The 25,151-nt window shown below is 41.8% G+C and overlaps 1 protein-coding gene across 1 annotated transcript in view; it reads right to left on the bottom strand.

Moving 5' to 3' along the window:
- Positions 1-995: 995 nt before the first annotated feature.
- Positions 996-25,151, bottom strand: part of ARFGAP3 (ARF GTPase activating protein 3) — a 91,739-nt gene continuing 67,583 nt past the window's right edge. The window contains exons 14-18 of the mRNA XM_082256535.1: positions 24,685-24,828; positions 11,805-11,928; positions 8,047-8,137; positions 6,577-6,698; positions 996-1,108 (exon numbers count right to left, since the gene is read on the bottom strand). Of these exons, the coding sequence (XP_082112661.1) occupies positions 1,091-1,108; positions 6,577-6,698; positions 8,047-8,137; positions 11,805-11,928; positions 24,685-24,828 (499 nt within the window). The 3' untranslated portion in view covers positions 996-1,090. The remainder of the gene's footprint in view (positions 1,109-6,576; positions 6,699-8,046; positions 8,138-11,804; positions 11,929-24,684; positions 24,829-25,151) is intronic.

Below are 25,151 nucleotides of genomic sequence, written 5' to 3'. Positions count from 1 at the left end.
ACCTCACCCCTCTAAAAGGGTTAAGTCTATAGGCAGAGCAATGAGCTCACAGATACCCAGAATATCCCAATACAACTGTTTGCGTGCCGCGCCCTCTGGCAGAGGGCATGACGTACGTATAGGTGAGCAAGAAAAAAATTTTTTATATATATATATATATATATATATATATATATATATATATATATATATATATATATATATATATATATATATATATATATATATATATTTTTTTTTTCCCCTTCACAAACTATTAAAAATACCAGGTAAAAAGCTCACCTTTCATTTGTCATGGAACATCAATTTTAATAACGGCAGGTGCACTTTGTTAAACAGTCGTTATCTCTCTGAACAGGCTGACTGAATATTACGTTGCGGAAAACTATGGTCATACAGCAAGATGCTTGTAACTGGTCCATTTTTAATCAGAAAACATTGACAATGCAGTTCTACCAATAAGCACCAATACCCACGTATTCCTCGTGAGTTTGGTCTAAATAATAACCCACTAGGGTCTTCTACTGTAGGCTCCTCGAGTTGTCTTGGAACTATAAGGACCCAGAATGCTTGGATTTGTAGTTCCTCTGAAAACAAAGGCTGCACACAGATAATAAAACTATTGATTACAAATACAAGATAAATAGCAAAATTAAATTATTAGCGCAAAAAGGATATTCTGCAATGCAGACTTTAAAGAGGAAAAAGTGTTTTATTCTTTGGTGTACGTTTTTTTTTAAAGCCTGGATGTCCTTAGTGGCCTATAATATACAATAATAAAGATTAAGCTATAGCAGTCCAGACTATAATTTGCCTTCACTTCATGGTCCTCTGTACACCAAGCTTAAAACCCTGTAGTAGAATAGAGACCTTAAAAAGAGGATGCATTTTTCGCTTGATGCTGGTGAAAATAAACCCAAAAGTCCATAAGGGAAGAGACTGTAGGATCCTCATGTTGCGCGCAGCTGATATAAAAGGCACAATAAACAGTGTATGTTTTCCTTTAACCTGACGGGAATTAATAAGCCCCTGTTTCCTGGCACATGATGCGAATGTCCTGTCCTCGTGTCCAACGTAGTAACTTAAGCTGTTAAGATCCATATCGATCCTGAAAAAAGCAGCAATAATTGACATTTAATAGCAGATCATTAAAACCCATCTGAACTTTCAGTTTAAATCAAAACAAACCTGTGTGGAAAGTCTTACAGCTTATGTTCTTTAAAAAGCAGCCACAGCCTGAGTAGAAAAGCCTGTCTCCAGCCATCATGCTGTAAAGAAAGACTGTTGCCCCCAGTGGGAAAGCAGTGGTCCCTCTACAGAGGTCTACCTTGCTGGGTCAGATGTTGAGCTCTGCAATCAGCAAAGCTATTGCTCCCCCACTGACTTAGCAGGAACGTGTCTGATCTCTGCAGAGAGACCACTGCATGAACACAGAAAAAGTAGCAGCATGTGAGGAGAGTTGCAGATAACTAGATCAGTGACTCAGGTAAATCTTAAGGACCTTGTCTCAGAACGCATTGATAGGGGTGCAGGCCAACCAAATATGGGACCATTTTCCCTGGGTGGGTTAAGCATCGCCAACATCTATCAGACACCAAGCGGCAGATGCGGTGGAGAAAAAGACTGGGTATCTGTACCAGTGAGGGAGAATTTTGCAACTGGTCCCCTTGGCCTGTTGGTTAGGGATAAACAGTGAGTTAGTGTAAAGGTTTTATCCCATTTTTCCTGGGGGGGGGGGGGGGGGTAATGGGTAACTATTTTTGTCGCCCACTTTTCCATATAATCAGGGAGGTCAGGATGCAGAGTAAAAAGGGGTCTTAAAAGGTGTCAAGTCTTCAGACAAGGATATTCTATTTGGAGTCGAATGAAGAATTGTTCCAAGTTAAGGATATATCAGCATGGGGATTGTGGGTGCAGATGGAATGAAGAAGCAGTAAGGACCCTTGGCTTAGGATCTGGGTTAAGCAGTGATAAGAGGATTTCACCCCGAACTAAGAAATTTGTTTGAACCAGAGCCAGGAGGGAACTATAGATTCTGCAACAGGGTGGTCATATTCAGAACTTATAGGAGGCCTTATCCCATCCTGCAAAAATCTGGTGTGTAAATTTTCAAATACAATGCTGGGAGACTCCTATGCATGGGTTCAAATCCATGGGAGGGCTTGAAGGTCTTGGGCAGACAGATCTCACTCTATGACCCAATGCTTTGAGGGGAGATTGTGGAACTAGTCCACTAGCCTGACAAGAACAGAGCAAGTGAGATCGAGAGATGGGTTAGGAACAACTGCACCTCTTAGATTTTGGAAGGAACAGGATTGTCCTCCACAGTCTCAGGCGGCACTGACCCCAAAAATTATGTAAGGGTGGTCAGAAAAAAAAATAAAAAACGTGAGGTACTGTAATATGCATTTGTATGCATACTGATGCAGTAGGGACCCTTTCCTGTTGTATTAGCTGAAGAACACAAGCCATATACACAGCTTTTTTAGACTAGCCACACCTATGTATAATTCACACCAGTTTAAAGCCTAAATAAGAGTGCGGTGGACCATGTTAGGATAAAATTCTCAGGTATCATAGGAGGGGTTTTCCCAACATAAAAGTGAATAATTAACAGGTTTGTAATTGGCACCCTGAAACTTACACCTCAGCTTTCTAAACGGATATGTCCAGCTATGGATCAATTCTTCCATCTGGATACCTCTGCTTGTTAGAAACTGGTTGTAGGTGAGCTCAAGTAAGAGAGATTTATGATGTACTCAGAGGTACCATATACACACCTTCCATAAGGTGAAATGTACCTCTAGAATGTCTAGTAGCCAACAATGTCAACCCCCAAACCAAGGGCACCGGTTGCATGAAAATGCAGACTATGTGGCAAATTAGTTATCAACCAGTTAAAGCAAAACTTTGGCCCATTTCTATCCCATTTTCTTCTATCTGATGCTTGGCGTGTTGTTCTGAAGTTTTTAATCCCCCAACTTAACCACAATGCGCCTGTGAATTTAATTTGAGTATCTGCAGACAGGAAGTGGGAAATGTCCTTCAGCTACCCATAAGACCCATTGACTATAGATGGGCTTTTGTTTGCTTCACGTGAGTTTTGCATTGCTCATTGATCCTCACATAAAATGCTTGTAAGACTTTCCCTGCTGGGTGAGGTCCATTCAAACAGGCGAGAGCCCACCAAAAAGGGGATTATTGTACACACGACTATCATTTCTGATGCACTAACTGGGAATTTAAATAAATGCACCTTATATAACTTTTGCATAAACTGGACTGTATATGGATGCACTTTATAATTTCTTTGCATAAATTGGACTTCATTTTTAGCAATATATATCTTGCACTGGACTGATTATAAAAAAATGTTTAATTGTCGGTCTTGTTGCACATATTTGTTTACATAGTTGTATATTTGCACATAATTTCATAATTATTCATAGCTGTGGGTTATGCACTAGTTTCAATATATATGAAGATTTTTGATGTACTTTAATAGGTAGCGCTTTGCCAGTTTTTGGTTTAAGCTTTATTTGCATTTGTGAATGCTTTTTGGTAGGAGCTGCTATCTGTAGATATTGTTTGTGAATTTGGGGCATGTTAAGTGAGGTGGATTAGCGCAGGAAGTCACCCATTTGTTTCATGTAAAGTTAATGGCACCCCCAGATCGGTTCATAGATCACAGTGCGAACTGTGAAATGTTGCAGGAATCAGATCACATAGATGTAAAACACCCATGAGTTCCGATTCCAGTGCAGACCAAAAAGAAAAAAAGGGCCCTGCACCATTTTGGTGCGAATGCGATGCGATTTCAGCCAGTTTGTATGGCTGAATTTGCATCGCACAGACATCGCATGTGATCTGCACAGCAATGCGACGTGAACTACATGAGTTCTGTGATCGCACAAGTGTGAACCCAGCCTTAGGGGAGGATTGGACAGGAGCAGTATGGGAAGCCCTCTCTTGTAAACTCGATCTTCAACATGTACATTATAGATGGATTGCTGCAGACTGGAGTTTTGATTTAGGGACTTGGTCCTTCCAATAAGAAGAATAAAATGGTGGCAGTTGCAATTTATGTTGCACTATAATTAGCGTAACAGTTCAAACAACATTTTTGGGAAAAAATAAAATTATTTTTTGCTTATTAGTGTTCACAAACACAATATAATAAGCATTTTCTGGTGAACTATAAAAAGGTGGGGCTGTGTCGCCTAATTAGATATCACTCACGTGAAGTCTTAAAAGTGCGCATGTGCGTGAAACAGAGAAAAAAAAAAAATACAGTACCCAAAATTGTCCATAAGCAACAGGAAAATCCTTAAACATTTAGAGGTAATAGTTAATTATGGCCCGAGAATTATTGTTTTCACTCTGACATTCACGACAATACCCAAACATGTGATACAATTGCTGTCCATAGCAACACATGTGTGCACGCAAGGGACCTGGGGGTGGGGGGGAATATGGTGTGTTGCTTCAAAATGGTTTTTATTACATTTTTTTACAAGTATGGAGATATCAGCTCATACTTAATTGGGCAAAAATATATAATGGGAGGAAGGGATCCCATTGGGGGCCTTCTATATCTTAGCCACGTAGTGTCTGGTATAACAGCCTATGAAAATTGTATACAAGAGACAACCGAAGTAAGAGATCGAGGACTTTAAAAAAGGTACTACGTATATAATGTAAAATCAATCTTTTATTGTACACATATTAAAAAGACATCTATGTCATTCCTGCATGTCAATATTACAAATACATCAGGTTATATTGTATGTCATCACTCATCTCTGCCAAACTTGGGCAGTTAAAGCGGTAATATACTCACAAAAAAAAAAAAAAAAAACCCTGCAAGACAAAGGCATAATGAGCTAGTATGCATTGCATACTAGCTCATTATGAAATACTTACCTTAAAACGAAGTCCCGACATGGACCCCCGGACACCGCTGTGGGAGCGGACATGATCCCTCGGCGTCTCTTCCAGGTTCGGCGGCTCCGGCGCTGTGAGTGGGCGGAGCCGCAATGACGTCACTCCCGCGCGTGCGCGCGGGGGGGATTAACTTTCTGGCAAGGAACTCTGAAGGCCCACCGGACCTTCAGAGCGCATGCGCCGCTAGCATCAGCGGCTGCATGCAGTGCAAATATCTTCTAAACCGTGCAGGTTTAGGAGATATTAATTGTACCTACAGGTAAGCCTTATTATAGGCTTACCTGTAGGTAAAAGTCACACAAATCGGTATACTACTGCTTTAACTGCTTGCTGTAACTGTGATGCAGTTTACAGGTCCATGCCCACTGCAGCAATCACCAGGGAGGACATTTCGTGTCCCTATACAAGCCCTAAGCTGGACAGCTAGAGCAATTCTAACAACAAGATGACAGAGCTTTCCTAAATGGGACATTAAATCAGTTATGACACAAGCCTGGTTCCTGGTAGAAGACTCTTCGTGGACAAATTTCCAAGGATCTGTTCGATTCCATCCAGAGAATTGCAATTAGGTTTGTTGATATTTCACATGTAAAGCACAAGGCTTGACTATTTGTTTTCCTGATAAAGCAGGCATGGATCCGTGAAACGCGTCAAAGTTATAGCAAGCAAATAACTGCCCGAGTTTGGCGGACATGATCAGTGATGACATACAATTTAACTACGTATTTGTAATATTGACATGCAGCAAGTTTTTTGTCTTTTAATAGGACATCGATGTCTTTTTATTGTGTACAATAAAAGTTTGATTTTACATTATATATGTGTGGTACCTTCAAAGTCCTATTCTTTTAGTTAGATTTTCTCTTTCATACTTGATTAGTTGCTTCGCCAGCCACAGCGGCTGAGTAATAACAGCTCTGGAAGTGATCAAATTGTCAATGCTTCTGGGTTCATTAGACACAGAGAAGATAAGGGAACATACCCTCCCACTCAGCAGCTCGGCAGAGTTTACCATGATCCAGGGCTCCCGAGAGGAATGAGAGAGGCCCAGGAACCATGAATGACGTAGAGAAGGTGGCACTTCTCAGTACCTTATAAGTTGTCACTAATAGGCCCCTTCACACATCTAGACTGTTCATTTCATCGGTTCAGTCATGTTTTTTTTTAAAAAAGGAAAAGGATAAGGTTTATATCAGTTCTCATCAGTTTCTAATTTTTTTAACAGAACAAAAATAGGGCTTTGATCAGTTTAAAAAAAAAAAAAAAAAAACAGAGGTTGATGGATGCGTATGAAAACTGATGTAAATGGATGATCATCCTTTTACATCCTTAGAGATGCATTGATGTCCAACCACTGGTGAAAAAAAATAAAAATAAATAAAAAGGGGAAGAGTACTAGACTTACAGCTGCAAGCCTATTATACCAATCCAGGCTGTTCACGTAAAGACTATGAGCAGCCAGTTAAAGGCATAAAACATAGGAAAATGTGTAGGCATTACAGAAATGAAATGTACTGGATTTTTTAAACCCTATTTTAGTTTATTATTTATTCTCCCCAGACAATATACGCAGGGGCCACATACTACATGGTAACTATATAGCATAAAAACATTTTTTTAAAACACTCAAACCTGAATGGTGGTCATCACCCCGTTGGCTAGTACGGAAAGCCTTCCCGCTACCGATTTCACACCTTGTTTGAAATTCGCCATATCTGGGGCAGAAGGTAGAACATTGGACAGGCTGTAATTCGCTGGAGAGGGAACAAAATAAAAAAAAAGTTTTCCTACAAACAATGCTGCATACACAAGATTGAACTGAACCAATTTGTGCAACGTTGCATTGACCAAAACTAATAACTAGAACACTCAGGATGATAAGGGGACATTGACCCCAAGCTGGGTATACACGCACCCAAAGTTGGCTGGTTCAGACATTTTAAACTGTTAAAATCCTAAGAGCAGTGTAAGAAAACAAGCCCTCATCTGCCATGAAAGTAGTCTCACTAGGTTATAAAGGTCTGATTTCTCCATATTCCTCAACCAACTGTTGTCATTACCCACAGTGAAAAACCTCTCTCATTGGACAGCAAGAAAGCACTTTGTAGGACTTAGGCAGAGGTCAGGCCCCTCCAACAAGGGCTAATATGGCACACAAAGAAGGGTTGTTCTGCTTATCAAAGGTAATGGCAGACATTCTGAGGTGTCTGCTCTTGGGCAGAACTGAAATGGCTGACTGCGTTACTTTTAGCTGGTCACAGGCATAACATTAATGTTACTCTAATCCTAAACCTGATTTTGTAAGCTGGGACAGTAATAAACATCCCTGATCAACAAGTCTTCAGGCAAAACATTGCTGGCATTCTTTAACCTCAAGAGGGGTTCTGTGGAAAAATACCTACAGTGGGCAATGCACCTAACCTTAACCTGTGCCCAGGCTATAGACAGTCAAGTATTTACTGTACATATTGTTAATCCGTAAAATAGCTGTAAATCAAGCTCTCACTGATCCCTCTGTAGTTGCAGGCACAGCAGAGTAATTAATTCTCAAAGTTCACAGAAGTTAGTTACTTAAGTTTTCCTTTCTTTCAGAAGTTCAGTAGTTCAGTTCCCCCTCCAAGCAGAGAACCAGCAGTTCAGCTCAGCCCACCCCCCCCCCCCTCTTCCTGGTCTGTGTTAAAAAATCAGAAGGCTGCCAAATCACTGCTGGTTGGGAGAACTGAGCTGCTGGTAGAAGGAGCACAGGGGTCCTGCTGTGCAAGGTTTAACTACACCACAGTACCTGCAACTACACAGAACAGTGAGGGCTTGATCAAGAAATATCCTTCTTGAACAAAAACCATTGGAACTACATTTTCCAGCATCCCTGTCCTTTCTCAATTTCAAAGCTTATCTTAACTTGATAAAGGGCAGGGGACACCCAAAATAGTTGTTTCTATGGTTTTTGTTCACTGGGTTGTACATGGATATTTCTGAACTAAAATGTATCATTACTGCATGATGCTACAAGTCCTGTGTTAATTTTGAACTATAAGTTAGTCCTCCAAATAGTTATAGTGAGCAGATTGTCCATTTATGACACAGAAATAGACTCCTACTTACCACCAGGCTGTTTTTTCTGCTCATCAAACAAGTCAGCGGAGCTGATGGAGGCGTTTCCAGAGAGTCTTTCCAGCCGAGCTCTGGTCTCATACTGAAAGAGAAGCAGAAGTCAAATGCCTCTAACACTTTAAGGGGGCCCTTGTTCTCAATATAATAAGAGAAACAAACCAGAGTTATGGAAACCAAGAGCACAATGTCATTTCAGGATCTAAACCACTTACTGAACATATTCAAGTGATACAGGCATTCCTTGTGTTTACCATTTACTACTTTTTACTTTTCTGCACATAGTAGGTGAACCAGGCTTGACATGAAAGTGGTCATTTTGTGAACTTCCTGGTTTAGTTCTTACACAAACCCCTGCATAAAAAAGGTGTGTAGCTGGGAATAGCTTTGTCTTTTCCTGCCTATAGGGCAATATACAGTTTACAGGTGCAGTATACAGGTGGTCCGTTTGACTGGGGAATATATGGCATATTTTCAACCAATGAGGAATTTGTACAAGAATTATAACTGTTGTACTTTATGAAGTGCTATAGGATTATAGCATAATTATGATCTGGAATGTTATCAGACCAAGGCTTTGATGTGAGTTTTGGCTGGTGATCTTTATAACAGTAGTATCGTAAAATTTACAATTAGTATAAAGCCCCGTACACACGTACCGATGGTCGGCTTACAAATGTTCCTCTTTTCTCCCCGGGATGTCGGTGTCTGCTGAAAAGTGCAAAGACAGCACAAGGACAGCACAAGAATTTTGTCCGCCGACTGCAGAAGTGATGTCATGTAATGGTTAACTTTCCCTGTGTTTTCTATTTTCTGAGCATGCCCAGTCTTGCAAATCTGCGGTCTGTCGGCCGAATTGTGTACTGACAGGCGAACAATCGTCCGTTCTGGTGTCGGCATACAAATATTTTCATGTTTGCAAGAAAGACTTTTGTCCGCGGATTGTGCGCAGACATCTGTCGGAGGCACCATACTAACACGCGTACAATCGGCAGATCCTTCGTCCACCGACGTTTGTATGCCGACGATCGGTACGTGTGTACGGGCCTTAAGGTCCTTAGTGTTTTTAGCATGACACGATTACTCTATTATATCTGGGTAAGTAGATTATTCTTTTCACAGTAAAAAAAAAAAAAAAATTTCTACTGTATTTTAGTGGTGCAACCTTTGTTTATGATGATTATTTGGGGATGATTTGGCTTCCCTAAAGGAGACAAGGACAAAAGGACAGTGTCCTTGGAGAATTTTCCTCTTCCCAAACCTCTAACACTCACCTTATCAGCACTCCCCTGTTGATCTTTTCTATTGCAACCATCTTGTCAACTCCTCTTCGGAAACAGTGCTCAGGTCTTGCGTTAAATCGCTAAGCCCTATCGCTTTTAGAAGGCCAAGGGAGCAATGTAACCGCTCTTCTAAGTGTCAGACACTGGCCAACACAAGAGGTTTTTGTGCTACATTAACAGATAAAGGCAGGTGAAGTGCTGGCAGGAAAGCGCTGCCCTGAAGTGACAAGGTAACCATGAAACCTGTCGGATAAAAATAGATAGTATACTCGCATTTCCTCAGCTTTTACCAAACAGAGGAAAGGGAGCAGAATAGGTTTTTCCTTTCATTTATAGACCTTGTTTATACTAGGACATAGACATTTTTCTTTATTCAGCCTGCCGGAAAATAAAAAAAAGTATCAGATCCTTCCATTCACGCTACACAGCATGAATCAATAGATTGCTCCCGCCCACTGTGGATATTGCAACTTGACATCTGCCAGCTGTCAAAATACTTAAACAGCAGCTGTATTTGACTGAATACAGTTGCTGTTTGGCTGACCATTTTCTGCCTGGCTACTTTGATTTTTGAATCAAGGGATGCTGGGTACAAGGTGACCAACAGAGCCACATACTGAGCAAGTTTCGTCCAGTTCATCAGGATCTGGGCAAAGTTCGAACAGTGTATGGCAAGCTTTGTTTTAGGTATTTAAGCAAGGGAAGGGCTAGCAATCTGTGTTCTTTGGTATATCTCCACATCTCAAAAGGGAAACAAGACTGATGCAGTGAAAAGTCCTGAGTTCAGTAGGTGTAAGAAACCCATTACAGTTCCACATCAAAAAGGACACAAAAAAAGCTCATGGCAGCATTTCTATAAAAAAACTGACCCATAAAAACAGAAAAACTTTGAAAAGTCAGCGTACCAAAGTAGTAAAACGTTGAAACAGCTGTGCTCCAAATACTACAAGTAAAGTACCCTCTTGTGGCCAGCCTGTCGTTCAGTCAGATATTCATGTTCTCCTAATTCAATTTGTGCGGACAACATCTATCGCTTTGCATGTGTATACATGAATTACTATCCCAGGAAAACAATGCTGCTGACTGGATTTCCAGTAGCATGGCCACACAGTGTGTGTGTGTAGGGAAAGGGCTCTTGGGAGACGTGTTTCTTGGGGCTGACCTCCCAGCAGCTGTCACTGTAAGAAGTTTTTAACCCTGACAGTGATGTCATAGGAAATAACAAAAACAGTTTCTCACTAACCCCCTACCTGCATTTTAACATTTGCTTATGCTTACTGTTGGTGTGCATGCCTGACACAAGCACAATGCTTGGGATCTCCTTTGTCTAATGACGACGAGATCAAATCAGAGTGGCTTGCGATCACTGTGATTGCCAATTACAGAAATCACAAATGTAAAACACTCACTGTGTTTCTTTGGAGAGCCCACACCTTTCTCTCACAATGGAGGAAGGAGTATTGGTAAAGACAGTTTATAGAGAGAGGCTAAAGAGGAACGCTTAATTTAAGGCCTTGGGGGGGGGGGGGGGCTTTAAAAAGGCTAAGTGCACCTTAATCACTCCAAGACCAGCTTGTTTCTTCACTTCCCTCCACCCTTAGGGTTTCTTTTTTACCAAAAGCAGGTCATTTTGTGGGATTTTCAGACTGCCTAGGCATTTTTACTTGATACGTTTTATTATAAGCAGGGAAACTTACATTTTTTTCTGCCGTGTTACCGATGAGCGGGCAGCACTGCAGGGGCTTCGTTCTAAGGTAGGTATTTCTAAATGAGCTAGTATGCGATGCATACTAGCTCATTATGCCATTGTTTTTCAGGTTTTTCTTTTTTTTTCTGAGGTTTACAACCTCTTTAAAGGTTAAGAAACACTGATCTAGAGATCAAGAGAGCTTTGGAGGTAAATTTGGTTAATGCCTGGGCATATATTTTTTAATGAGACTAAGACCTGGCATAAAAAGTGCCCAACTTAGGATTGCCCAAAGTGCTCTTCAAATGCCTAACAATATGGGCACTATGTCATGGGCAGTCTCCGTAAAATATGAAGAGGCGCAGAAAGTGGGAGGGGTGGAGGAAACATAAAATGGTTCTAAAGGCCAAAAAGTTTTTTACCTTAATGCATCATAGTAAAAAACAAACAATTCAAAAAGCAGCCCCTCCCTCCTCCCTACAGTATTTACCAGAGTCCTGTATCAATCCAGCGCTGTGCCCGGCTGGAGGCCCCCCCCCCCACACCTCACTCCTTTCTCACACAAGCTTCACTGAGAGCAGTGGGAGCCATTTGCTCCTGCTGCTGTCAGTCAAACCATGTAAAGTGGGAGTGGGGGGTGGGCCTGAGCCACGCTGCATGTGTCTATGGATGCACACACAGGTATTCTCACTTAAGATGACCATTTTCATAATGCACTCCCTTGCACAGATTTGTGACCAATGCCCTTCAAAACCTGTTCACATACATAATATATTACTCACATCGGCATTGTCCTGCTTCCCAAAGTACATGTCAGAGGAGATTGCCTTGGCATTTCCAAACTTCTTCTGGGCATCGTCTGTAACGGGACTCGGCTCTATGTCATGCTTACGGCGAGTGGCTGGTCTGAGACACAAAAAGGGAAAAAAAAAAAAAAAAAAAAACACACGTATAACTTGCATTGCTACACCACACAAAAGAATAAAAAAGCAGTTCATTCTTACAAGTGTCGGATTATTACGTTAAAATCCAGGAAAACAGCTAAATAAAACAGATGAAAAACAAAAAGGCATATTTTTTTTGTCAGATTATTTTTAATTTTGTTCATTCTCTCCTAAGATTTACACAGTTCCGCCACACTGTACAGCCAGGCAGATGACACCACTTAAAGTAGTAATAAATTCTAAGAGTTTTTTTTTTTTTTTTTTAAATGCCTTGTTAGCAACCGGTTCCCACTTCCCAGGGAGTAATTCACCAAATATGTAGGTAGGAATGCTACCATTTCTAGCTGCACACTGCAGCCTGCTCAAGCCTGCCTTGAGTACCTCATATGTACCATGAAAAAAAAAGGGACAGCGCAGGTACAGTGAAGAAGGGGGGGTCAGGGGAGTAAACTGCTTCAGAGCTAAAAAAACAAAAAGGGTGAAATCTGACTTTTCAGGTCAGAATAGAGTATACAAAACCAGATTTATACAGTATACAAAACCAGATATATACAGTATCTCACAAAAGTGAGTACACCCCTCACATTTTTGTAAATATATTATATCTTTTCATGTGACAACACTGAAGAAATGACACTTTGCTACAATGTAAAGTAGTGAGTGTACAGCTTGTGTAAATTTGCTGTCCCCTCAAAATAACACACAGCCATTAATGTCTAAACCACTGGCAACAAAAGTGAATACACCCCTAGGTCAAAATGTCCAAATTGGGGCCAAAGTGTCAATATTTTGTGTGGCCACCATTATTTTCCAGCACTGCCTTAACTCTCTTGGGCATGGGGCAGGGGCGTAACTACAGGGGTTGCAATTGCAACCGGGCCCCATGCTCCCCTGTACACCTGGATAGGAGGGGCGGCAGGGATGTGTCACAATAGAGAACCAGGAGGGGGGGGGGGGGGGGTCGGTAGATATGCAATTTACCAGCTCCTTCCATTTCTGAATGGAAAGAGTCCTAGTCAGTAACATTGTAAAAAAATAAAAATGATAAAATACAATTAAAATACCAAAAAATAAAAACTAGTGACACCAGTGGGTGAACTTCCAGGATTGCAAAGGTCACACTTGCGACCAGGCCCTGGCATTCCACCACCGTGTGGAGGCCCCAAGATGGCAGGAAGGGGGCCCACTGCAGAACTTGAAAAAGGGTCCTGCTGCGGGACTGTAATAAAGGGCCCCACAACGAGATTAAAGGGCCCCAGGATCAGTGGGAACAGCCCCAGGCTTGAAGGGAAGGGCCTCGGCTAGGGGTCTTTGGGGGGGCCTTCATGGTTTCTTGCACCGGGGCCCTGTAGGTTCTAGTTACACCTCTGGTTGGGGGGGTTCACCAGAGCTTCACAGGTTGCCCCTGGAGTCCTCTTCCACTCCTCAATAATGACATCACAGGGCTGGTGGATGTTAGAGACCTTGTGCTCCTCCACCTTCCATTTCAGGATGACCCACAGATGCTCAATAGGGTTTAGGTCTGGAGACATGCTTGGCAGTCCATTACCTTTACCCTCAGCTTTTTTAGCAAAGCAGTGGTCGTCTTGGAGGTGAGTTTGGGGCCGTTATGTTGGAATATTGCCCTGCGGCCCAGCCTCTGCAGGGAGGATTCCCATGTTCTTCAGTACGTCACAGTACATGTTGGAATTTATGGTTCCCCTAATGAACTGTGCCGGCAGCACTCATGCAGCCCCAGACCATGAAACTCCCACCAACATGCTTGACTGTAGGCAAGATACATTTGTTTTTGTACTCCTCACCTGGTGGCCGCCACACACGCTTAACACCATCTGAACAAAATAAGTTTATCTTGGTTTTATCAGACCACAGGGCATGGTTCCAGTAATCCATATTCTTAGTCTGCTTGCAGGCTTTCTTGTTCATCATCTTTAAAAGAGGCTTCCTTCTGGGACGACAGCCATGCAGACCAATTTGATGCAGTGTGCGGCGTATGGTCTGAGCACTGACAGGCTGACCCCCCCCCCCCCTTCAACCTCTGCAGCAATGCTGGCAGCATTCATACGTCAATTTCCCAAAGACAACTTCTGGATATATGACGCTGAGCATGTGCATTCAACTTCTTTGGTCGACCATGGTGAGGCCTGTTATGAGGGAAACTTGTCCTGTTAAACCGCTGTATGGTCTTGGCCACAGTGCTGCAGCTCAGTTTCAGGGTCTTGGCAATCTTCTTACAGCCTAGGCCATCTTTATGTAGAGCAACAATTCTTTTTTTCAGATCCTCAGAGAGTTCTTTGCCATGAGGTGTCATGCTGAACTTCCAGTGACCAGTATGAGAGAGTGAGAGCGATAACACCAAATTTAACACACCTGCTCCCCATTCACACCTGAGACCTTGTAACACTGAGTCACATGACACAGGCGAGGGAAAATAGCTAATTGGGCCCAATTTGGACATTTTGACTTAGGGGTGTACTCACTTTTGTTGCAGATGGTTTAGACATTAATGGCTGTGTGTTGTTATTTTGAGGGGACAGCAAATTTACATGGTTATACAAGCTGTACACTCACTACCTTACATTGTAGCAAAGTGTCATTTCTTCAGTGTTGTCACATGAAAAGATATAATAAAATATTGCAAAAATGTGAGGGTGTATTCACTTTTGCGAGATACTGTATTATATATTACACACACACACACACACACACACACACACACACACACACACACAGTGCCTTGCGAAAGTATTCAGCCCCCTTGAACTTTGACCTTTTGCCACATTTCAGGCTTCAAACATAAAGATATAAAACTGTATTTTTTTGTGAAGAATCAACAAGTTGGACACAATCATGAAGTGGAACAAAATTCATTGGATATTTCACAATTTTTAACAAATAAACTGAAAAATTGGGCGTGCAAAATTATTCAGCCCCCTTAAGTTAATACTTTGTAGCGTCACCTTTTGCTGAGATTACAGCTGTAAGTCACTTTGGGTATGTCTCTATCAGTTTTGCACATCGAGAGACTGACATTTTTGCCCATTCCTCCTTGCAAAACAGCTCGAGCTCAGTGAGGTTGGATGGAGAGCGTTTGTGAACAGCGGTTTTCAGTTCTTTCACAGATTCTCGATCGGATTCAGGTCTGGACTTTGACTTGGCCATTCTAACACCTGGATATGTTTATTTGTGAACCATTCCATTGTAGATTTTGCTTTATGTTTTGGATCATTGTCTTGTTGGAAGACAAATCTCTGTCCCAGTCTCAGGTCCTTTGCAGACTCCATCAGGTTTTCTTCCAGAATGGTCCTGTATTTGGCTCCATCCATCTTCCCCATCAATTTTAACCATCTTCCCTGTCCCTGCTGAAGAAAAGCAGGCCCAAACCCTGATGCTGTGACCACCATGTTTGATAGTGGGGATGGTGTGTTCAGGGTGATGAGCTGTGTTGCTTTTACGCCAAACATAACGTTTTGCATTGTTGCCAAAAAGTTTGATTTTGGTTTCATCTGACCAGAGCACCTTCTTCCACATGTTTGGTGTGTCTCCCAGGTGGCTTGTGGCAAACTTTAAACGACACTTTTTATGGATATCTTTAAGAAATGGCTTTCTTCTTGCCACTCTTCCATAAAGGCCAGATTTGTGCAGTATACGACTAATTGTTGTCCTATGGACAGAGTCTCCCACCTCAGCTGTAGATCTCTGCAGTTCATCCAGAGTGATCATGGGCCTCTTGGCTGCATCTCTGATTAGTCTTCTCCTTGTATGAGCTGAACATTTAGAGGGACGGCCAGGTCTTCGTAGATTTGCAGTGGTCTGATACTCCTTCCATTTCAATATTATCGCTTGCACAGTGCTCCTTGGGATGTTTAAAGCTTGGGAAATCTTTTTGTATCCAAATTCGGCTTTAACAGTATCTCGGACCTGCCTGGTGTGTTCCTTGTTCTTCATGATGCTCTCTGCACTTTAAACGGACCTCTGAGACTATCACAGTGCAGGTGCATTTATACGGAGACTTGATTCCACACAGGTGGATTCTATTTATCATCAGTCATTTAGGTCAACATTGGATCATTCAGAGATCCTCACTGAACTTCTGGAGAGAGTTTGCTGCACTGAAAGTAAAGGGGCTGAATAATTTTGCACGCCCAATTTTTCAGTTTATTTGTTAAAAAAAAGTTTGAAATATCCAATAAATTTTGTTCCACTTCATGATTGTGTCCCACTTGTTGATTCTTCACAAAAAATTACAGTTTTATATCTTTAGGTTTGAAGCCTGAAATGTGGCAAAAGGTCCAAAAGTTCAAGGGGGCCGAATACTTTCGCAAGGCACTGTGATATATATATATATATATATATATATATATATATATATATATATATATATATATATATATATATATATATATATATATATATATATATATATATATATATATATATATACATACATACATATACATATATACATATACATATACACACACACACATACATACATACATACACATATACACACGCACATATACACACACACACAGCTGCAAGAAAAAGTATGTGAACCCTTTGGGATGATATGGATTTCTGCACAAATTGATCATAAAATGTGATCTGATCATTATCATCCAAGTTACAACAATAGACAATCACAGTCTGCTTAAACTAATAACACACAAAGAATGAAATATTGCCATGTTTTTATTGAACACACTTTGTAAACATTCACAGTGCAGGTGGAAAAAGTATGTGAACCCTTGGGTTTAATAACTGGTTGAACCTCCTTTGGCAGCAATAACTTCAACCAAACGTTTCCTCTTTACAGAACTGTTTCAGTTCAGATTCTTGGGATGTTTGGTGTGAATCGCTTTCTTGAGGTCACGCTACAGCATCTCAAATCGGGTTGAGGTCAGGAATCTGACTGGGCCACTTCAGAAGGCGTATTTTCTTCTGTTAAGCCATTCTGTTGTTGATTTACTTCTATGCTTTGGGTCATTGTCCTGTTGCAACACCCATCTTCTGTTGAGCTTCAGCTGGTAGACAGATGGCCTTAAGTTCTCCTGCAAAAGGTCTTGATAAACTTGGGAATTCATTTTTCCTTTGATGATAGTAATCCGTCCAGGCTTTGATGCAGCAAAGCAGCCCCAAACCATGATGCCCCCACCACCATACTTCACAGTTGGGATGAGGTTTTGATGTTGGTGTGCTATGCCTTTTTCGCCACACATAGTGTTGTGTGTTTCTTCCAAACAACTCAACTTTGGTTTAATCTGTCCACAGAATATTTTGCCAGTACTGCTGTGGAACATCCAGGTGCTCTTGTGCAAACTGTAAACGTGCAGCAATGTTTTGTTTGGACAGCAGTGGCTTCCTCTGTGGTATCCTCCCGTGAAATCCATTCTTGTTTAGTGTTTTACATATTGTAGATTCGCTAACAGGGATGTTAGCATTTGCCAGTGATTGTAAGTCTTTAGCTGACACTCTAGGATTCTTCTTCACCTCATTGAGCAGTCTGCGCTGTGCTCTTGCAGGACGACCACTCCTAGGGAGAGTAGCAGCAGTGCTGAACTTTCTCCATTCATAGACAATTTGTCTTACCATGGACTGATGAACAGCAAGGCTTTTGGAGATACTTTTATAACCCTTTCCAGCTTTATGCAAGTCAACAATTCTTAATCGTAGGTCTTCTGAGAGCTCTTTTGTGTAAGGCATCATTCATATCAGGCGATGCTTCTTGTGAAAAGCAAACCCAGAACTGGTGTGTGTTTTTTATAGTGCAGGGAAGCTGTAACCAACACCTCCAATCTCATTGATTGGACTCCAGTTGGCTGACATCTCACTCCAATTAGCTCTTGGAGATGTCATTAGTCTAGGGGTTTACATACTTTTTCCACCTGCACTGTGAATGTTTACACGGTGTGTTCAATAAAAACATGGTAACATTTCATTCTTTGTGTGTTATTAGTTTAAGCAGACTGATTGTCTATTGTGACTTAGATCAGCCCTCAAAAATTTCACTCGCCTGCTCGCATTTTGCGAGTGGAATGATGAGGATGGCGAGTAAGGGCTGTGCTGTAAGAAAAGGGTGGACCCGGGGCACAGAGCAGTGCGCCCTGAGCTCACCCATTGTGTGACAATAGCGAATGAATATTCGCTATTGTCACATGGATCCTCCTCCTGATCCTCCTCCTGGCCAATCAGGAAGCTGGTCCGAGACCCGTTTCTTGATTGGCCAAAAGGCGAACAATTACCATTGGCCAAGGAGGAGCAGCAGGACTCGGGAGACGCAGAGGATTGAGGAGAAGCCTCCGCTGCATCAGTAAGTGCACGCTGGTCTCTGGGCACTCTGCATTGAAAGGGGGCACGCTGTGGGCACTCTAAAGTTGTTATTAATATTTTTTTGTAACTTAATTCTTAATAAAACATTTAACAGTGCAATTTTATGAGATATTTTACGAGTGCGTGTTTAGGGGGGAGCAGGGTAGGGTTTGGGTGGGGCAACAAGTGGCGAGTAACTCTTAAGGCCTGGCTAGTAGCTCATTACTTGAAATTTTGAGCCCTGACTTAGATGATGATCAGATCACATTTTATGACCAATTTGTGCAGAAATCCATATCATTCCAAAGGGTTCACATACTTTTTCTAGCAGCTGTGTGTGTATATTATAATATATATCACAATTTGTACATATTAAAATATAAGGATGCCATATGCATCTCTTAAATAACATAACACACTAAAATAAAAACTAGACCAAAATCATGGTACTCTAGTACAGCCTTTTTTAACCAGGGTGCCTTGAGATGTCTTCAGGGGTGCCTTGGCAAAATGCCTAAAAATTGCCCAAAAATTGTAAACAAGCCAGCATGTGGATAAAGCCTGCCTTTTAGTTACACAAAGCCACAGGTTTTCATTATGCACCATTACAACCTTCTAGCTGTCGGTGTCCTCACAACCAATAGCATCATCAGTTGATAAGGAGGAAGTCAGTCACCTGCATAACATCCGTGTTTGACCCTCCCTTGCCCTCTCCATCAGTGTTGGGGTCACATTAACTGAGTGATAAGGAAAAACTAAGGTAGAAAAGAAACACTGGAATACTAGTCAGTACCAGTTTGCAAAAGTGTGTTTGGTTTGGAAGAATAAAATCACCTCTAACATTGGGTGTCCTACTTGGGACTTGTGGATGTTGCTACATTATGTAAAACCATTAGAATAGATTTTACATTTTAGAATGGGGTATCGAGACTGTCCATAATTTTTAGGGGTGCCTCAAAGACGTCCCATCATTTTTAAGGTGTGCTTTGAAACTGTCCATATTTTTTAAAGGGTGCCTTGACTGAAAAAAGGTTTGGAAACGCGGCTCTAGTGTGTACTGTGATAGAGATTCCTACAAGGCCAACACGTTTCGCTGCGTGCTTCTTTAGGGCCTAGGGAACTGTAACAGTACTCATCTCACAATATATCATGTGTATGTGTAGGTAACTCCCAGGGGACGCTGGGGTGTATAGGGAATGGCTGACCGTAGAGATCTTGTTGGAAGGCTAGGTATATCCAGATCCTCCTTGGGCTGAGTATTAGAAACTCAAAGGTATTGTAATGCAGGTAGATTCTTTAATAAGCACTATATTGTGCATGCATATATATGCAGACAAGAAGGATATAATTGAATGGATACGCCATTAAAAAAAAAAAAAAAAAGAAAAAAAAAAAAAAAGAGTCCTCTAAGAGTACCACGATTTTGGTCTAGTTTTTATTTTAGTGTGTTATGGTATTTAAGAGATGCATATGGCAACCTTATATTTTAATATGTACAAATACATTGTGAGATATTATATATATATATATATATATATATATATATATGATAGATATAATTTTGTGTGGAAATCGACCGAATATCGGCCACGCCGATATATCGGGGGCCGATATGCACGTTCCCGGATATATCGGAATAAGCCTTTTGATTTACCAATATTTTCGGGACGTCATCGCGTATGTTGTGCCACCGCGCACAGGACAGCTCTAAGGCCGTCTCCCTCTGCCTCATTAAAGTGTCTTTTAACCGCCGTGGCCACACTGGAGTCTGCATGCGGCACAGTTCTTCTACATCTAGTGAGTGAACAGTGACCAACAGTCTGACACACGTTCTGTATCTGTTCTGTAACACAGCCGCCGCTGCCACCCACAGCTGCCCGGTGCCAGCCAGCAACCCAGTCCCACACAGTCCACTGTGTAGTGTGCACCAGCCAGCCACCCACCACAGGGTGCCAGCAGCAAGCCAGCCACCCACCACAGGGTGCCAGCAGCAAGCCAGCCACCCACCACAGGGTGCCAGCAGCAAGCCAGCCACCCACCACAGGGTGCCAGCAGCAAGCCAGCCACCCCACCACAGGGTGCCAGCCAGACAGCCACCCACCACAGGGTGCCAGCCAGCCATTTTGTGTAAGCCTGTATTAGTGTCTGACTTTGTTTCAATGGAGATAGAAAAATTAAAAGTGTGGTCTGGGACTATTCCTCTTTCCCATTTCCTGGAAAATCAGCAGCACTGTGCAACACTTGCAAAAACAATGTAAGCATGGGATCAATAACTGCAAAAACCAAAAATACGTCTAATCTTTGGGCCCATCTAAGAGTTCATCATCTTGAATTGTATAATGCAGCACTGAAAAAACAAAATGAATCACAAGGTGAATAATCCCTATCCCAGGCAACAATAACATATGTTTCAGGAAAAAAAACAGGTGGCTAAAATCTGATGGAAGATCCCAACTGCTGGACAGAATAATCACAGAGATGATGGCGACTGATAAACCAGCCATTTACAATAGTGTCTGACTCTGGGTTTAAGCGGTAATGTCCATAGTTGAGCCAAGGTACTCACTGAAGAGTGACAAGTATTATTGAACATAAATGCTGCAAAAGATTCACCAAAAGGTCGTTGACAAAGTAAAGACTATGCTGCAACCAGAGAATGCTGGCAACTCACTCTCATTCATGATGGACTGCTGAATCAGAATCACTAATGAGTCTTACATGCCACTTCATTGACAGCGGATGGACAAGAAGGAATTTGGTGTTGAATACAAAAGTGATGCAAGGATCCCACACTGAGGAGTACATTAAAGAAAAAAGTTTCTAGGCATTCTAGAAGAATGGGGAATCACCAAAGACCGAGTGATGCTTGTGCTGCGAGACAGTGGAGTGAACATGGTTAAAAGGTACGAGATTTGCTGAAGTGTCAGACCTCAGTAGTTGCATGGCACACACCCTCCAACTGGTGGTAAATGATGGTCTGTCAAACCAGAAAGCTTTGCTGGACATTACCACCATGCTGCTGAAGAAGTGCACAGGCCATTTCCACCACTCTGTTCTTGCCAAGCAGCGACTGAGGTGTATTCAGGAAGACCTTGGCCTACCCAAAAACAACCTGATACAGGCTGTTCCAACACAATGGAACTCAACGCTACACGTACAAAGGATGCCGGAGCAGAAGCTAGCGCTCACTATATATTCTGGTGAATATGGACTTGGAGGACATTCTTGCCCTACTGCAAATCAGTGGGACATAGTAGCCAACATTATAGAGACGCTTGTACCCATTGAGGAAGTGACACTGGAGGTGAGTCATTAAGACTCATCTGTTTCCTCTGTGATCCCATGTGTGAGAGTCCGGAAGATGCTTCTGCAACAGAATGAAGGACCCAACACACGTGGCATCAAAGCATATAGGCAGCCCTGAGGGACAGCCTAGCCAAAAGGTTTGAGAAGCATGAGGAGAATAAAAAACCGTTGTGCTTGCATGCCTTTTGGATCCTCGATTCAAGAACCATCCATTCTCTTCTGATGATGTATTGGCCTAGCCAAAGCAATGGCTGACAGAAGATATTCAACAGAAGGTGCAGGAGGTTCCTCCTGACCAAAAGAAAAAAAAGTCAAGGACAAGAAGAGAAGGTTTCTGATGTGGAAGAGCAGGATGCAGGAGAAAAATGTCCCAAAAGACAACGGACAGAAGAGAAAATTCATCGCGGTCAAATAGATGCAATGTTCAGCGTTTTAATGGGGCCTCATGCAGAGGATTTATCAGAATCGGCAATAATGAGCCTGGATGATGAACTTCATCTCTATTTGAAGGAACCAGTAATTGACAGAAGAAGTGATCCTCTTCAGTGGTGGAAAGAAAATGAGGCACGCTACAAAAGACTTGCTTCTCATGCTAGCAGATACCTTTCTGCTCCTCCTTCCTCAGTACCAAGTGAGCGTGTTTTTAGTGAAGTGCCAGCAATTTATGAAAAGAAGCCTTTTAACTGGTAACATGCTGAAATGTTATGCTTTCTGCACTATAATATTGTTCTACTTAACTGGGAGTATTGATTTGAAAGTGTAGTAGTAGTAGTGTCTGTCCACCAGTCCACTGAGTCTGTCCAATCCACCGTCTAGCTTGTGTCTATCCATTTTTTTTTCTAGCAGTTTTGCACTGACTGCACCGCAGTCAGTGCAAAAGTGCTAGATAAAAAAAGAGACATAGTAGACAGTGGATTGGAGTCAGTGCCAGTGGACTACTGTTGCAGTAGAACACCACTCACTGCTGCAATAATTTTAAATCACTACTGCAGTAGCGATTTAAAATGATTGCAGTGGGTGAGTGCCCTACTGCAGCGGTAGTCCACTGACTACAGTCCAATCCACTGTGTAGCGGTTGCCTTGCTTTTTTTCTACCAGTACTGCACTGCCACCGACTGCAGTAGTTGCAGTGAGTGCCATACTGCAGATAGTCCCCTACTTACTCCAGTCCAATCCACTGTGACATGTGTAGCTGTTGCCTTGCTCTTTTTCTAGCAGTATTCCACTGACTGCAGTAGTTGAGGCGAGTGCCACACTGCAGTGCACATAGTCCTCCACTGACTCCAGTCCAATCCACTGTGACATGTGTAGCTGTTGCCTTGCTTTTTATATAGCGGTATTGCACTGACTGCAGTAGTCGCAGTGATTGCCATACTGCAGATAGTCCTCAACTGACACCAATACAATCCACTGTGACATGAGTAGCTGTTGCCTTGCTCTTTTTCTAGCAGTATTGCACTGACTGCAGTAGTTGCAGTGAGTGCCATACTGAACACAGAGGTAGTCCTCCACTGACTCAGAGTCCAGTACAGTCCAATCCAATCCAATGTGACATGTGTAGCTGTTGCCTTGCTCTTTTTATAGCAGTTGTGCAGTGTGTATGTGTATTTTATTGTGTAGCTGTTGTTGTTGCCTGGCTTTTTTTCTAGCAGGTTTGCACTGAATGCACTGCAGTACTGAACTAATATTGCAGTGAGTGAGTACACTACTGCAGCACTTTATTATGAATTAATGCACAATCAGATGATGTGAAATGCAAATGTCCTGGCAATTAAAGTTTTCCTATCAGTTTTTATGCAGTTAAGGTGTGAAGAACGAGCACTTAATGTTGAAAATGTTAATAAATAAATATTAACATGTTAGTTAAGAGATTTGTGTTTTTTTGGAAAAATTTTACATGTGTGAAAATATCGGCCCATACCGATATGCGATCAGCAAAATATCGGTCGATCACTAGTATTGTGTACTCCTTTCTAGTCTGTAAAGTCTGATTTCTCCCTTTTTGTTTTTACATTGGTTCAGGGCAGGGTCATAGGACCCTGCAAGAAAAGGAGCCATCCTGAATCTGGAATGTGGGGTCCTCTTTTTCCAGTATGAGGGCTTCTATACAGGAATTACAAGAGTCTTCCAAAAGGTCACATTTTGGTACCCACACCAGCTACATTGAATAAAAAAAAAAAAAAAAAAAAAAAAAAAAATACATCAAATGTATTATTGAATGCAAACCTGCATTGTTTTTTTTTTTACAGCTGCCTGGGTGTTAACATTTAAAACCCATCTCCTAACCCCTGGCTCCCCATCTTACGGTGCCCGCTGACAGTATTTTTTTGTTGATTTTGTTTTAATACTTACCTTTTACAAAACCCTTAGGCTGCTTACATGATCCTGCAGGGTCCTCTTCATCTTCGGCTCTTCTCCAGACTTGGGTGATTTTTTACTGTTGCAGACATCAGCACCACTCTGCATTAGGTACACAGGAATTGAAGGGCACAGTGACAATGCAAGAATATGGCACTCTGCATTCAGAGGAGAGTCTACAGTTTTCTTGGTTGAGTGATGCCATCTTGTGGCCAAGAAGAGAAAGCGCAGGGGACATCACTGGTTTAAATACGAGTCACGGCCAGAACTGCTTTTTTTCCAGCAGCCAGAGGGGCTCTTTTAGCTTAGGCTGGAGCTGGGCTTTAATATTTACACAATAGCAGCAGCGAGCCTTAAGAGGGTCTTAACACTGGGTGGCAGAGGTAACCTGTCTGGCTAGGATTGGCTGTCACAGCGGTGACACGATTGGAAGCACCTAAATGTACACAATGACTGGACCCGATTCATAAGTGGTTCTTGATAACACATCGATCGTGCATCGACTCAATTTTAAGACCCACCCACCCTGTCACTACAGTATGTATACATACAGCTAGAAGTGACAGATTATTTAATAAAGTAAATAAATAAAAAACACTCACAAAAACACACTCACTCCTATTTTGTACCAGCACATTTTATCTATGCATTAAATATTCCTCTCTCTTTTCTTTTTTTTCCCCATACTGTAGCATTTGATTCCCACTGTTGGGGAAAAAAAAAAACAAACACATTTATTTACCGGTCGTCATAGCTTGTTGTAGATTTGGAGCTCAAAGTCATATCAAAGTCGCTGCTGGAAGTGTCCTTCCCCCAAAAATCATCAGATTTCTCATTCCACCTCAGAAAAGAAGAGCTGACGGGGTCCAGTGGGTCCTCCCGATATCTGAACAAAAGGCAGCAAAGAACAAGGTCACTTAGATTCTACTTGTTTATTTGTACTTTTTAACCACTTTACCCCCAGCCCTATTTCGGACACTTTTTGTTCACAAGTTAAAACCAGTATTTTTTCCTAGAAAACTACTTAGAACCCCCAAACATTATATATATTTTTTTAGCAAAGACTCTGGAGAATAAAATGTCGGTCATTGCAAAATTTTTTGTCACGCGGTATTTGCGCAGCGGTCTTTAAAACGCCATTTTTTTGGAAAAAAATTGAAAAATCACATTTCACTAATTTTAAAAAATACTAAACAGTAAAGTTAGCCC

Source organism: Pelophylax lessonae (genome assembly GCF_965119305.1).
Source record: "Pelophylax lessonae genome assembly, chromosome: 4".
NCBI lineage: Eukaryota > Metazoa > Chordata > Amphibia > Anura > Ranidae > Pelophylax > Pelophylax lessonae.
The sequence above is the reverse complement of the archived record's forward strand: the minus strand, read 5'-3'. Positions and strand labels throughout refer to the sequence as shown.